Source organism: Panulirus ornatus, chromosome 1, assembly GCF_036320965.1.
Source record: "Panulirus ornatus isolate Po-2019 chromosome 1, ASM3632096v1, whole genome shotgun sequence".
NCBI classification, from domain to species: Eukaryota; Metazoa; Arthropoda; class Malacostraca; order Decapoda; family Palinuridae; genus Panulirus; species Panulirus ornatus.
The window spans coordinates 71,244,580-71,260,443 of record NC_092224.1 but is presented as its reverse complement, the minus strand read 5'-3'; the positions used below and the strand labels follow the sequence as shown (position 1 = coordinate 71,260,443).

Below are 15,864 nucleotides of genomic sequence, written 5' to 3'. Positions count from 1 at the left end.
TAAGTTTGTTGAGTATTCCTGGTAAATTATATGGGAGGGTATTGATTGAGAGGGTGAAGGCATGTACAGAGCATCAGATTGGGGAAGAGCAGTGTGGTTTCAGAAGTGGTAGAGGATGTGTGGATCAGGTGTTTGCTTTGAAGAATGTATGTGAGAAATACTTAGAAAAGCAAATGGATTTGTATGTAGCATTTATGGATCTGGAGAAGGCATATGATAGAGTTGATAGAGATGCTCTGTGGAAGGTATTAAGAATATATGGTGTGGGAGGAAAGTTGTTAGAAGCAGTGAAAAGTTTTTATCGAGGATGTAAGGCATGTGTACGTGTAGGAAGAGAGGAAAGTGATTGGTTCTCAGTGAATGTAGGTTTGCGGCAGGGGTGTGTGATGTCTCCATGGTTGTTTAATTTGTTTATGGATGGGGTTGTTAGGGAGGTAAATGCAAGAGTTTTGGAAAGAGGGGCAAGTATGAAGTCTGTTGGGGATGAGAGAGCTTGGGAAGTGAGTCAGTTGTTGTTCGCTGATGATACAGCGCTGGTGGCTGATTCATGTGAGAAACTGCAGAAGCTGGTGACTGAGTTTGGTAAAGTGTGTGGAAGAAGAAAGTTGAGAGTAAATGTGAATAAGAGCAAGGTTATTAGGTACAGTAGGGTTGAGGGTCAAGTCAATTGGGAGGTAAGTTTGAATGGAGAAAAACTGGAGGAAGTGAAGTGTTTTAGATATCTGGGAGTGGATCTGGCAGCGGATGGAACCATGGAAGTGGAAGTGGATCATAGGGTGGGGGAGGGGGCGAAAATTCTGGGGGCCTTGAAGAATGTGTGGAAGTCGAGAACATTATCTCGGAAAGCAAAAATGGGTATGTTTGAAGGAATAGTGGTTCCAACAATGTTGTATGGTTGCGAGGTTGCGAGGTGGAAAGATGGAGTGAAAAAGATTTTGTGTGATCGGGGCCTGAACATGCAGGAGGGTGAAAGGAGGGCAAGGAATAGAGTGAATTGGAGCGATGTGGTATACCGGGGTTGACGTGCTGTCAGTGGATTGAATCAGGGCATGTGAAGCGTCTGGGGTAAACCATGGAAAGCTGTGTAGGTATGTATATTTGCATGTGTGACGTATGTATATACATGTGTATGGGGGGGGTTGGGCCTTTTCTTTCGTCTGTTTCCTTGCGCTACCTCGCAAACGCGGGAGACAGCGACAAAGTATAATAAAAAAAAAAATAATGATTCATGGTGAGGTGTCTGAGGATTGGCGGAATGCTTGCATAGTGCCATTGTACATTATATGTATATTATACATAAATGCCCATACACGCACATATGCCTACATATACACAGACATATACATATATACATGTTCATACTTGCTTGCCTTCATCTATTCCTGGCACTACCCCATCATTACCTCCTGGTTCAAGAAGGTAGCACCCGGAAAACAGACAAAAAAGGCCAAATTCATCCACACTCAGTCTCTACTTGTCTTGTGTAATGCACCAAAACCACAGCTCCCTATCCACATCCAGGCCCCACTCACCTTTCCATGGTTTACCCCTGACATTTCACATCCCCTGGTTCAGGCCATTGACAGCACATTGACCTGTTATATCACATCATTCCAATTCACTCTATTCCTTGAGTGCTTCTCACCCTCCTGTATGCTCAGGCCCCGATCGCTCAAAATCTTTTTCACTCCATCCTTCCATCTCCAGTTTGGTCTCCCACTTCTTGTTCCATCCACCTCTGACACATATATCTCTCTCCATATGTCCAAACCATTTTGATACACTCTCTTCTCTCTCAACCATACTCTTTATTTCCACACATCTCTCTTACCCTTTCATTAATTACTTGAGAAAACCATCTCACACCACATAATGTCCTCAACTATTTCATTTCTAACACATCCACCCTCCTCCATGCAACCCTATCTGCAGCCCATGCTTCGAAACCATATGATATTGTTGGAACTACTATTCCTTCAAACATACCCATTTTTGCTACGATATAACATTCTCTCCTTCCACACATTCTTCATCGCTCCCTGAACCTTTGCCCCCTCCCCAACACTCTGACTCACTTCTGCTTCCATGGTTCCATTTGCTGCTAAGTCCACTCCAAGATATGTAAAACACTTCAAAGCCTCCAATTTTTCTCCATTTAAACTTACATTCCAATTAACTTGTCCCTCAGCCCTACTGAACCTAATAACCTTGCTCTTATTCACATTTACTCCCAACATTCTCTTTTCACACACTTTTCCAAACTCAGTCCCCAACTTTTGCAGTTTCTCACTCGAATCAGCCACCAGAGCTATATCATCAGTGAACAACAACTGACTCACTTCCCAGGCCCTATCATCCCCAAACAGACTGCATACTCGCCCCTCTCTTTAAAACTCTAGTACTTACCAGCCTAACTACCATCTGTATACAAATTAAACAACCTTAGGGGACATCACACACCCCTACCACAGACCTACATTCACTGGGAACCAATCATTTTCCTCTCTTCCTACTCATACACATGCCTTACATCCTTGGTAAAAACTTTTCACTTCTAGCGGCTTACCTCCCACACTATTTCTTTTAATACCTTCCTCAAAGCATCTCTATCAACCTTATCATATGCCTTCTCCCGATACATAAATGCAACATACAGATTCATCTGTTTTTCTAAGTATTTCTCACACACATTCTTCAAAGCAAACACCTGATCCACACATCCTTTACCGCTTCTGAATCACATTGCTCCTGCCCAACCTGACATTCTGTACATACCTTCACCCTCTCAATCAATACCTTCCCATACAATTTCCCAGGGATACTCAACAAACTTATTTCTATGTAGTTTGAACACTCACCTTTATCCTCTGTGCCTTTGTACAATGACACTATATACATATGCATTCTCCCAATCCTCAAGCACTTCACCTTGATCCATACATACCTACCAATCAACAACAAAGTCACCCCTTTCTTAATAAATTCTACTGCACTAGCATCCAATTCCACCGCCTTGACAGATTTCATCTTCCGCAACACTTTCACTACCTCTCCTCTTCTCTCTTAACCAAACCATTTTCCCTGACCCTCTCACTTCATACACCACCTTGACCAAAACACCCTACATCTGCCACTCTATCATCAAACACATTCAACAAACCTTCAAAGTACCATCTGCCACTCTATCATCAAACACATTCAACAAACCTTCAAAGTACTCATTCCATCTCCTCACCACATCACTACCTGTTATTACTTCCCTTCTTGCCCCCTTCACCAATGTTCCCATTTGTTCTCTTGTCTTACGCATGTTATTTACATCTTTCCAAATGCTACCTTACTGATGCAGGGGGCAGCGATTGGGTGTGGGGAGGAGAAAAGAATGTCTATATTATTTTTTTTCCTTTCCTTCATGCATTTGTGCCATTGCCTGTGGGGTGGGTTAGTGTCAGGAATAGATAAAGGCGAGCAAGTATGAATATGTACATGTGTAGATATGTATATGTCTGCACGTATATATATGTACATGTAGGTGCATCAATGTATCTAATGTGTATGTGAGTGGTTGTGTCTTTCTTCATCTTTTCCTGGTGCTACCTCACTTATGCGAGAAATGGCAATCAAGTATGAAAAGAAGTATTCGGTACATGCACGTTCACCATTTCCCTTATGGGCTAGGTAGCATCAAGAATAGATGATAGAGCCTTGGAGGGAAAAATCTTCACCTAGATCCTTGCTTGGTTCTTTATTTTGGAAAGTAATACATGAAGGGAGGATTTCCAGCCACCTGCTCCTGCCTTTCGTAGTCGCCTTTTATGACTTGTAGGGAATGCGAGGGCAGTATTCTTTCCCTCCTGGTCCACTTCCCCAAACCCAGCTTCGCAAAGTGCTTTCACAGTCTGTTTTTGGATATCAGGCATATTTTCAAATCTGCAAAAAGCTGTTAAACGTTCAAGCCCGATATTCCAAATAATTTTCATTTTTGTGGGAGTTTTTCATCCCACAGGGTACTGATGTCCACATTCTTCCTTATGTTGAACTGTATTTCCTCCAAAACTCTGAAATTGTGGACTTTGCCATTTGCCTGCAAGATAATCTGTCTCAAGTTGCGCTGTAGTTGATAAGCCTATATTCAGGTGAGAGTGCCCTGATCCTTGGGCTGCATTAACAGCATGATTTTGTTTTCCCCTAACAACGTGACAAGAATGTTGTCACTGGCAATTAATGAAGTTAGAGAAGGTGACCCAGTCCTGGAAAAACTAAGCTGTAGAGCTGGATCACCATACCAAAGGAAGATTTAGCCTGTGAATAACAGATTGGAGCTCTTGGATTGACACACTAAGGGAGATTTCAGCTTGTAGTCTCTCTTGGCATTACTTCCATGGAAGAGGATTTGGTGATCCTTTGCCATTTTAAGCCTGAAGCTGTCTCCCTCTCATTTAATATACATATCCATAATAGCATCTTCTTCCAATGAAGCTCAGTTTTGTTCGCATGAAATGCATACTTAAGCAATTAGTGACCTACCTTGATTGGTTTCAGTTCATCTGGGAATCTGTTTTATGTCATGGTGTCTGCACTTGCTTCCTCTCCACTCGCATAAATATTTTGCAAAATAGCCCACTTCTTTTAATGCTCAGGCCATCTACATCTTGCACCTTCATTTCATGTGTAAGAAATGTTGAGTATGACTAAAGAGCATCTCCTGTCACTTTTCCTAGACAGTACTTCTTTGAAGCAAATTGTTCTTTTTACAAAACAGCTTAAAAAGGCTAGACAGGAAGCAGGTATTTTGGCCGTCATAAAACAAATTTATACAGGGCTTCCCTATATAGAATTAAATCTCATAAGACCCATTTTGGAACTTGAAATAGTTCATAACTTGAAGAAAATTTCACCTTAGTTCATATACCTTAGCAAAGATTTTTTTATATTATTCACCCAGTATTTTCACCCTTTCTGTTTCCTTCCCAGTATATATGCTGCAATCCAGGCAACAGTGTTTTCCATGGAACACTCTTCTAGTCATTTTATGATTGTCACTTCTATTTAGCATGGTTCAAGATTCTCTTTTTTCAGTTACCTAAAGATAATTTGTCCAGGATTTTTTTCTTGATGTTTTCCTGCACCTTGTATAAGAATTCGTATTGCACCTAAAAAAGATGAGATTTAGCAGGGTGGTTAAACAGACCTGTTTGAGTGTAAGTTTGAATAGAGAGACCTCGGAAGAAGTGGATTGTTGTAGCTGAACACCTAGGAGTAGATACGGCAACTGATGGAGCAGTGGAAACTTGTGTAAACCATAGGGTGGGTGATGGGTCATAGGAAGGGCCAGTACTACTACTGCTAGAGCCCTCCCCCTCATTGGCAGCAGAGTCAGACAGAAATCCAGAGATTCATAGCACCCCTTGATGCTGGGGACTAGGGGCCTTAGATTTAAAGGGCTCTGTCATGGTGATTCTTATAAGTGTTTGAGTGGATAGACATTGACAAAAGTACTTATATGAAAAAATGATATTGATAAGAAAGGTTTGAGTAGGTGTATGGTGCTTGTGTAAAGATGGTAGGACTAACCCAGTAGTTCAATTTTGATAAGACAAAGTAACACCTGCAATCCGGACATGGAGAGTGTAAGATGGTTCTGGGCACCACTTTAATGCTCCTCAGTCTGGATGGTAGTACCACCCTGGATGGCTCCTCTGTTAAAAGGGTTGACGTTTTGTGTCAGCTGAACTCTAGTCGCACAGCTTTCAGCTGAAGTGGCATACTCTTGTACAGGAAAGGAATTGATGATGTAGGGCTTTGTGTATGAGGTAAAGCTTAGGTTCCAATAATTAAGTTGAATAAACCTTTTATGATGATATTCCATGAACAGTTAAGCTGTTTTCATACACTTTATAAGAACACTACAGACTAACATGCATATTTATTAGATTTGATTGAATAAACCTTTTATGATGATATTCCATGAACAGTTAAGCTGTTTTCATACACTTTATAAGAACACTACAGACTAACATGCATATTTATTAGATTTGATTGGGTCTAAGAAAATCATGAAATTACAGAAGTTTACTCATATTTGTCATATGCTTTAGCACAATTTGTCATGATATAAGTTTAGTGGTGTAATAATTATTTTAATGAATATAGTGGCAGAAATGCTTTATTTATTATTACTTTTCACATAGAATTTTCCATTCTTTCTCTTCTTTTATTGTTTGTCAACCAGCATGGATTGCTGTCTGTAGATATTGATTGTGAGAATGTTTTGTACCACATGGACAGGTTCCAAACCAGTTGATCTTTTTGACATTTGTATCCCTAACTTACTAAGTTCATTTAGTTGCCTTGTATATGCTTAAAAAGATAGAATATTCAAACCAAAAGTATAGAGAACACAGTAATGAAGACACTGATATTTTCAGATGAGTTGTGTGTAGGGTTAACCAATAATAGTATCCAGTTCAGCCGCGCCTTCTTAGGATACCTGGAGGATGTCCTGCGTCTCTATTGGCCAGAGACAGAGCACCTCATCAATGAATCTCTCACTGCTCTCTTCTCTGCCCAACTGCGTCACTGCAAGTCTTCCATAGATGAACCTCTTTTTAAAAATGAAGTAATTTATAATTAGTTTATTTATCTGTTATCATTTAACATTTAATCTAGTTCTTGTTCATTATAATCTTCACTTTGGTATTTACTTCAGAATTATGACATATCAGCCTTCTATCTGCCTGAATAGATAGACTGATAGACTTTAGCATTTCCTTTATTATTATGGAATCTCAACCTTTATTTGGGTTTTAGCTCTATCTGCAATGAAATGGGTACACTTTTATTTGATTTTTATATCAGGTGTGTAGAAATATTAGGTAATTTCCCTCTGGTGAAAGTATGCTCATTCACACTCAACTTTTCTCCAACAATTTATCATTATTTCATGTTTTGTAACTTATTCTTTATTATACTTAGGTAGGTCTGCTTGAGGCTGCTTGAATGCTTATCATTTGATAAGGTTCACAGATAAGTAGTCCCCCAGGTTTTAAAAGCTTTCAGTAAAGTGCCATTTAAAAGGTTTGGTGAAATTGGATCATATGCCACAGGAAATAAGTATATACATGGATCATGGAGTACTATACAGAAGAAATCTTTGAGTGTTATTAAACAAGGAAGCATCAGGTTAGCTGTATAAGCAGGGTACTACAAGGCTCAATTCTGGGCACCATTCTCCTTATTATCTACATATAATGAAAAGATCTTCATTAACAGATGATTTGGGGATGGAAGTGCCAAAAAATGTACATGCAAGTATAGGAATGACACAGCTGTAGAGAGATCATGCCAACATTTCTTATGATAGTCAAAGAAAATCGTTTGCTTGCCATATTTTACGAACTGAACATTTGCATCTCAAAGAAAATTGGTTGCATGCCATATTTTATTAACTGAACATTAGCATCTCTAAGAATTTGGGTGCATGCCAATGACAGTACTACAATGACAGAATCAGTAATGAAGACATCTGTGAGAACAGTTTCTTGAAAACCTGCAGGCAAAGACAACACAAAGAGAGTACATAGTTCCTTAGCTGACTCTAGAATGTTCTGTGCACATGCAACCATTGTGTTAAGTACATGGTCATGGTTAGATAGTGCTTGCAGTTGGCAACAGCATATAAGCTATCTTTGTTATGATTATCATAACCAGTTTCCTGGAAGGCAACTACTTCAACAACCTTTATTGTAGTGATTAGTTTTCGTTGATGATTAAGTCATGGAGGGATGATCTCCCAGTAACTGTTATCAATCATACTCTTGTTTCTGTACTTTTTTGGTACTTCCATCCATATATCATCATACATTTGAAATGTATTTTATTACTTGTTTCTCTTTTTATATGTCATGCCACAACTAAAGTGAATGCATGGCATTTCTTCACTAGCACTTTACATTTGCAACACATGATGTCCCTCAGATTTTGTAATGGGTTGCTTAGCCTATCGATTATCTTGACTTCAATTGCTCAGTTACCTTGAGATTGTGTGTGAGACTATGATCCTGTACAAGTTGAATGGTTTAGGGAGCTGGAACAGCCATGGCATGAACAGAAGACAGTAAATCATCTGCCAGAATCCTGACATGTCCTACGCTAGTTACACATCTGTCAATTCTGACCAACTCATCTAGGATGCAAGCCCAAATCTAACCCCAAGATTTAGTGCAAACCCAATCATGTGCAACCTCTCCTGTGAAGGTGTGACGGAGATATCTGGTGTTTTTTTTACCTCCATCACCATCTATTCCCATCTGCCACAGATGAAAAGCATTTTTCATCTGTAAAAATTACTATCCTTAAAAACTGATGGTCAGAGGCTGAGTATTTGAGCATGAGCCCCATGCAATTCACTTGTTCACTGCATTGAGTTTTTTCTTTATGGCCAAAACATAGCAGTGACTGTTTTTTTTTTTCTTGTAGAGGTGTTGTTAAGTGGTCCTAAGGTGACAGGGCAGGTGTATGTCAATGGTAATCTGCACTGATGACATTATAGGATGATTATGCATAGTTCCTGTGATATCTTCATCCTGACAAGCACTCAAATGAGGCTGTCAACTGCAGGCTTGCATTGTAAATGGTTTCCACCTGTAAACTGCTGGCTTAGGAAAGCTGTCACTTCTGGCAATCTCCATCAATGTTTTCCTCATCAATCACAAATCAACATTCTTGCATGTTCAGCAATGACATGAAGAGTGTCATGTCTGGCTGCCTTTTCTGTGAAGATTAAACACAAGAATTATGATGACTTGTAAAGCACATCTAAAAGAATGGTAATTCCATATGATATCAGTATATACATCTGTATAACTTTACTGAAGTAATTATTACATTTTGTTACATATTATAGAATTTCTCTTCCTTTACCAAAGCTAGAGATAATTCCAATCACAGAAAAGTGAAGTAAGGTAAACCAACATGTACAAGCATATTAGCTAATCTGAAGATTAAGAAATTCCAATTCCAACCATAAACACCATTGAAAGCAATTATGAGGTTGTGACCAAACATTAATGTTTAACTTCTTGACAAAGAAGACTGTTGTTTGGAAACTCATACACATGTGCCATTGTAGTAGTTGCTCATTATAGATTAAACCAAATTTGAATGGAGGAGTAGTAATGGGACTTTTGTCCATGACTGTACCTGTGAGTAGAAGTGGCAGCTGATACAATAATGGGGGCTGAAGTAAGGCATAAGATGGGAGAGGGAACTAAGGTCTTCAGCGCACTGAGGACAGTGTGGAAAGAGAGGTCATTGCCTATGAGGTTGGCATATATGACATTGTCATTTTGATAGTACTGTACTTATGTGAGTTATGGTCTCTAGATGCAAAGGTATGGAAGATGGTGGATGTGTTTGAAGTGAAATATTTTAGGAAAACATGTGGTGTGAAGAGGGTTAATAGAATAAGAAATGGTAGGGTAAGAGAGGTGCAATATTGTGAAGAGTATTCCTGAAAAGCTGAAGAGGTTTTGATTAATTATTTTCTACTCATGGTGAAATGTTTTCAACATATGGAGAGGAGGAGTGAGGAAAGGCTAACAAAGAAGGTTTTCATACAGAATAAAAGTATCATAACACATCTTGTGTGAAACAATACAACACCATATACAAAGGATTTTGAGAAACTTCCATTGGTCTGGCCTCATGGTGGTAGCTCTACTTTCATGATATTGTGATATTTCGATTGCTAGTGACATTTCTTGTCATTTGCCTTCATAAATGTTTTATTGATTTCATATTTCAATGGGACAACTATAAAGTGGGGCTACTATAATCTCACATTAAGTTTATCAACCCTGCAGAGACAGCACATTTCAAAATTCAGCAGACCTGTTTTGGAAGGTACTTCTTTTATCGTGTATACATGACAAATGGAGGGAGCAAAGAGAATAGCAGAATCTGAGGAAGATGTGAAGATGTGGATTAAAAAATGCTGTCAGTGATTGGTCATGAACATGCTGAGGGGTGTATATTTTGAAGGAATGGTTTATGTGTTCATTGATAGAAAAGCATATAAGGGATGTTTTGGATGTGGAGGTATAGTTAGTGAAAGCCTTGCTTAGATTTAGTGCAGTAAAGTGGTTAGAGTAGAATGGATTGCAATTGAATTTCTTAAGAAGGGGATGATTTTGTTGTTGGTTGGTTAGTTAGGTTTTTCAGTTTATGTATGGCTTATGGTCAGATACCTTAGGATTGCAGTGTCTGTATAGTTCTGTTATGTAGAGGTAAGAGGGACAAGAGTGATTGTTCAGATTGCAGAGATATTTACGTTGAGCGTACATCATAAGTTTTGTAGGATTGTGGTGAGTGAGAGGGTGGTGGCATGCACAGAGCATCAGACTGGGGAGGAACATTGTGGTTTCTGCAGTGGTAGAAGGGTGAATAAACCAGGTGTTTGCTTTGAAGAATGCATGTGAGAAATACTTTGAAAAGTAGAATTAGTATAAAGCATTTATGGACTTGGAGAAAGCACATGATAGCATTGATAGAGATGCATTGTGGAGGAATATGTGATCTGGGAGGAAAGCTACAAGAAACAGTAAGGAGTTTTTACAAGAGAGCAATGTGTCTGTGGAAGTAGGAAGAGAGGAGGGTGAGTGGTTCCAAGTGAAGATGGGTCTGTAACAGGGATGTGTAATGTCACCATGCATTTATAATCAGTTTATGAATGGGACGGTGAGGGAAATGAATGCAAGAGTTTTGGAGAGACGGGTAGGTTTGCATTCTGTCTGGGAAAAGATGTGAGTCAGTTACTGTTTGCTCATGATGTGATGCTATTGGGAGGTTTGAGTAATTACCTATTTGTTCACTGCAGTGAGGGAGTTTTACACTCATGGGGCCCCACATCTTGAACACTCTCTGTTATCGTATAACCTCTCAAATTTATGCATTCTGTCTGCATTAACCATGTCCTCAGCCAGTCTGTTGCATTCATTTACCACTTTTATACTATAAATGTATATCTTTACATCCTTATTTACAAACTTGATGTCATGTTATGTCCTCTGGTTTCTCTATCCTACCCCTCTCAAAATATTGTCCACTGTCTATTTCGTTGATCTTGGTGATTCAGCTTGATGATTTCCTCATAAGAGGCTGACTTGTTGGAAAAAGATTATTATCAGTGGGCGGGAGCAAAGGACACATATCAGAACAGCTTTTTCCAAATGGGATAAGGTGACCTGCAGAGTGCCAAAGGGTTTAGATCTGGGACTGTTATTCTTCTTGATCTACATCAGTTACTTGCTTGAAGGTGTTGATTTCTACCTAAATATGTTTGCAGATGATGCAGAAGTTATGAGTGAACCGAGAAGCAAAGAGGATTGCATCAGCTTACAGGGAGGACCTAAAAAGACTCTAAAGTTAGTCTGAAATGTGGTGAGAAACTGCAGAAGCTAGTTTCTGAGTTTGGGAGAATGTAAAAGAAGAAACTCAAGAATAAATGTAGATAAAACAATTATTAGGTTTAGCAGTAGAGAGGGACAGGTTATTTCGAGTGGGAGTTTGAATGCAGAGAACTTGGAGAAAGTAGAGTGCTTTTAGGTACCTAGGATTGTACATGGCAGTGAATTAAACCATGGGAGCTCAAGTGAACACAAATGCCTATCCTAATGCCTTACTTCTTGATGAGACCCACAATCCCATCCACTCTAGGTGCCTTTCTTACCTTCATCCTCATTATTACCCTTCTTACCTCCCTTTTTGCTATAGCATTTGTACTTGTATCCTCTTCCTTCCATCCTCCATACCCATGCATGTAACAACTGTTGTCTTCTCTTTTCCCACCTTCATCAGTTCTTCAAAATACTCTTTCCTTCCTCCTCTCACTTTCCTCCTTGTGATTCAGCAACTCCCCTACCTTACTTCTCTAATCAACATTTTCACTTTTACATCCACCTCTTTTTCTTTTTCACCTCCTTCCAGTATAGTTTCTTATTATCTCTAAACTTTTCACTTATCTTCCTTCCAAGATCTTTATCTACTCTTTCCTTGCTTTCTTCTGTCAGCTTCTTAGAATTCCACTTACATATTTTGTATTCTTCCCTCCTTTGCTGAACTTCCACTGGTACATTCCTATTGAGCAATCTATCATATGCCTTTTTCTTCTCCTTCTGTCCACCATGCACTGCCCTTTTTATTTCTATATCTCACTGTCTTGTATCCAACTACTGATTCTACAGCCTTTAGTAGTATTTCTTTAAACATTTCAACATCTCATTCATACATGACTGCATTTCTACATTCACTGCACTTCCATCTAAGCTTTCAGTTACCTTCCTTTCGTACTCTCCCTGCATTTTTTCTGATTCATCTTTTTGCTTGCCAACATTTTACCTCTCCCATTCTTCCTTACACCATACCTCCACTTCTTCCTGATCCCCATCCCGACAAAAAATGCAAAATGGTCAGAGTCTCCAAAGTTTTCTCTCACAACTCTAGCATCTAGCACAACCTATCTCAATCTCTCATCCACTGCCACATAGTCAATCAAAGCCTTCTGTTCTTCTCATCCATCATTCCTTATCCATCTATACTTGTGCTGAACAAAGGTGTTTGCAAGGAATAATGCCCTCTGCTCAAATATCCCCAAGATAGCTGGGGGAGAAAAGGTGATAAAGTGGATGCATCTTATCTGTAGTTTAGCATGGAAACAGAAGGTTGTGCCTGAGGATTAGGTGAAAGCTTTATTGTTCCTTTATTCAAAGGAAAAGGTGCTAAGGATGTATGTAGCAATTATAGGGGAATAAGTCTGTTTATATACTAGGAAAAGTTAATGCAAGAGTATTAATTGATAGAGTGATGGAAGCGACTGAATGGAAATAAGTGAAGAACAACAGGGTTTTAGGAAAGGCAGGTGATGTGTAGATCAGATTTTTGTATTAAGTGAAAGATAAGATGTTGTATGCTGCTTTTATGAATCTGGAGAAAGCGTATGGCAGAGTCGAATGGAATGCTTTATTGGATGTGTTGAGGATATATGGTATGGGGGACAGCTGTTAGATGATTTGATAGCCTTCTTTAGAAGAGCAACTGCATAAAAACATCACCTCAAGGTTTGCATATCATGCCAAGTCAAATTAGGGTTTGCTTCTAGAGCTAAGGTACACAACCCAGATGTTAATGGTGCCGAGGCACTTGGACCTGTGTGCTCAACAGTGCATATGTGATCAGGTCTAAGGTTGCCATCCATATCAACATTGGCAACACTTCACTCAAGTCCAGGAGTTCCTGAGCTGTAGGTGGTTGCTAGTGTAGAGGAGCATTCTTCTCAGTACCATGGTTTATAGCCAGAGGCAGGGCTGTGTGATGTCACTGTGGCATTTTTATATATATATATATATACATATATGGGCTATGGATAGAGTTGTGTGCAGGAGGGTGGATGTGCTGGAAATGAGATGTTTGAGGACAGTATGTGGTGTGAGGTGGTTTGATCGAGTAAGTAATGTAAGGGTAAGAGAGATGTGTGGAAATAAAAGGAGTGTGGTTGAGAGAGCAGAAGAGGGTGTTTTGAAATGGTTTGGTCATATGGAGAGAATGAGTGGGGAAAGATTGACCAAGAGGATATATGTGTCAGAGGTGGAGGGAACGAGGAGAAGTGGGAGACCAAATTGGAGGTGGAAAGATGGAGTGAAAAAGATTTTGAGTGATCGGGGCCTGAACATGCAGGAGGGTGAAAGGCGGACAAGGAATGGAGTGAATTAGAACGATGTGGTATACCGGGGTCGATGTGCTGTCAATGGATTGAACCAGGGCATGTGAAGCATCTGGGGTAAACCATGCAAAGTGTGTGGGGCCTGGATGTGGAAAGGGAGCTGTGGTTTCGGTGCATTATTACATGACAGCTAGAGACTGAGTGTGAACGAATGGGGCCTTTGGTGTTTTTCCTAGCGCTACCTTGCACACATGAGGGGGGAGGGGCTTGTTATTCCATGTGTGGCGAGGTGGCGATGGAAACAAATAAAGGCAGACAGTATGAATTATGTACATGTGTATATATGTATATGTCTGTGTGTATATATATGTGTACATTGAGATGTATAGGTATGTATATTGTGCATGTGTGGACATGTATGTATATACATGTGTATGTGGGCGGGTTGGGCCATTCTTTCGTCTGTTTCCTTGCGCTACCTCACTAACGCGGGAGACAGCGACAAAGCAAAATGAATAAATAAATAAAAATGTAATATATTTTTGACTTGACCCTCAACCCAACTGTACCTAATAACCTTGCTCTTATTCATATTGGGAGGTAAGTTTGAATGGAGAAAAACTGGAGGAAGTAAAGTGTTTTAGATATCTGGAAGTGGATCTGGCAGCAGATGGAACCATGGAAGCGGAAGTGAATCATAGGGTGGGGGAGGGGACGAAAATTCTGGGAGCCTTGAAAAATGTTTGGAAGTCAAGAACATTATCTTGGAAAGCAAAAATGGGTATGTTTGAAGGAATAGTGGTTCCAACAATGTTGTATGGTTGCGAGGCGTGGGCTATGGATAGAGATGTGCGGAGGAGGGTGGATGTGCTGGAAATGAGATGTTTGAAGACAATATGTGGTGTGAGGTGGTTTGATCGAGTAAGTAATGTAAGGGTAAGAGAGATGTGTGGAAATAAAAAGAGTGTGGTTGAGAGAGCAGAAGAGGGTGTTTTGAAATGGTTTGGTCACATGGAGTGTTCAAATTACAGAGGCATAAGTTTGTTGAGTATTCTTGGGAAATTATATGGGAAGGTATTGACTAAGAGGGTAAAGGCATGTACAGAACATCAGATTGGGGAAGAGCTATTTGGTTTCAGAAGTGGTAGAGGATGTGTTGACCAGGTGTTTGCTTTGAAGAATGTATGTGAGAAATACTTAGAAAAACAGATGGATTTGTATGTAGCATGAATGGATTACATGTATTGATATTTGATTTATTGATTCTTTGAGAAAAAATCAGGATGTAAGAAAATTTGGCTCCAAATAGACAACCCTCTCTCCACTTAGTCCATCAGAATGAGGGTTCACTGTGTTTTTGAGAGGATGGATGATGAGGCAAATGGAGTATAGTTTTGGGTGGGGTGGATGAATTGTTTTGTTAAAGATACCAAGTTTTTTTTCAAAATCTTGTTCAAGGAAGTGTCCTTTGGATGTTTACTTTGTTGATGGCCTTTGTTTAATTTGTATATTGATGAGTGGTCAAGGAGAGAAAGTGAGGATCTTGGAGAGGGGTAGGTTTGCAATCTGTTAGGGATGGAGAAGCCTGGGAGATGAGTCAGTTGATGTTTGCTGATGGCACATCTCTGGTGGCAGACTAAAGTACAAAACTGCAGAAGCTAATATGTGAATTTAGGAAAGTGTGTAAGGGGAGTACGTTGAGTTAGTGTGAATAAAAATAAGGCTATGAAGATTAGCAGGAGAGAGAGACAAGTTGGCTGAGAGTTTGAATGGAGATAACCTGGAGGAAGTGAAGAGTTTTAGATACCTGGGAGTGGACTTGGCTGTGGATTGAACCATGGATAGCATAAGTAAGCCATAGGATGGATGAGGAAGCTAAGGTCTTTGGTGCATTTAGGAGTGTGTGGAAAGAGAGATCACTGTCTCTGAGGACAAAGGTAGGTATGTTTGATGTTATGGTAGTTCTGGTGATGTTGCATGATTGTGAGGCATGGGCCATAAGTAAAGAGTATGGAAAAGGTTAGATGAGTTGGAAATGAAATGCTTGAGAACGATATGTTGTGTGAGATAGTTTGATCAAAAAAGAGATGATAAGGTAAGGGAGAGGTATGGTAATAAGAAGAGTATGATAAGATAGTAGGCTATTG

The 15,864-nt window shown here is 39.7% G+C and overlaps 1 protein-coding gene across 3 annotated transcripts in view; it reads left to right on the top strand.

Annotated features, from left to right (window-relative positions):
- Exo84 (exocyst 84) overlaps positions 1-15,864 on the top strand; it is a 135,404-nt gene that overhangs the window by 86,974 nt on the left and 32,566 nt on the right. For all 3 annotated transcript variants that reach the window (XR_011712981.1, XM_071663423.1, XM_071663433.1), the window contains exon 13: positions 6,429-6,619. Coding sequence is in view for 2 of the 3 variants with exons in the window: in XM_071663423.1 (XP_071519524.1) it covers positions 6,429-6,619 (191 nt within the window). In the remaining variant the exon portion in view is untranslated. The remainder of the gene's footprint in view (positions 1-6,428; positions 6,620-15,864) is intronic.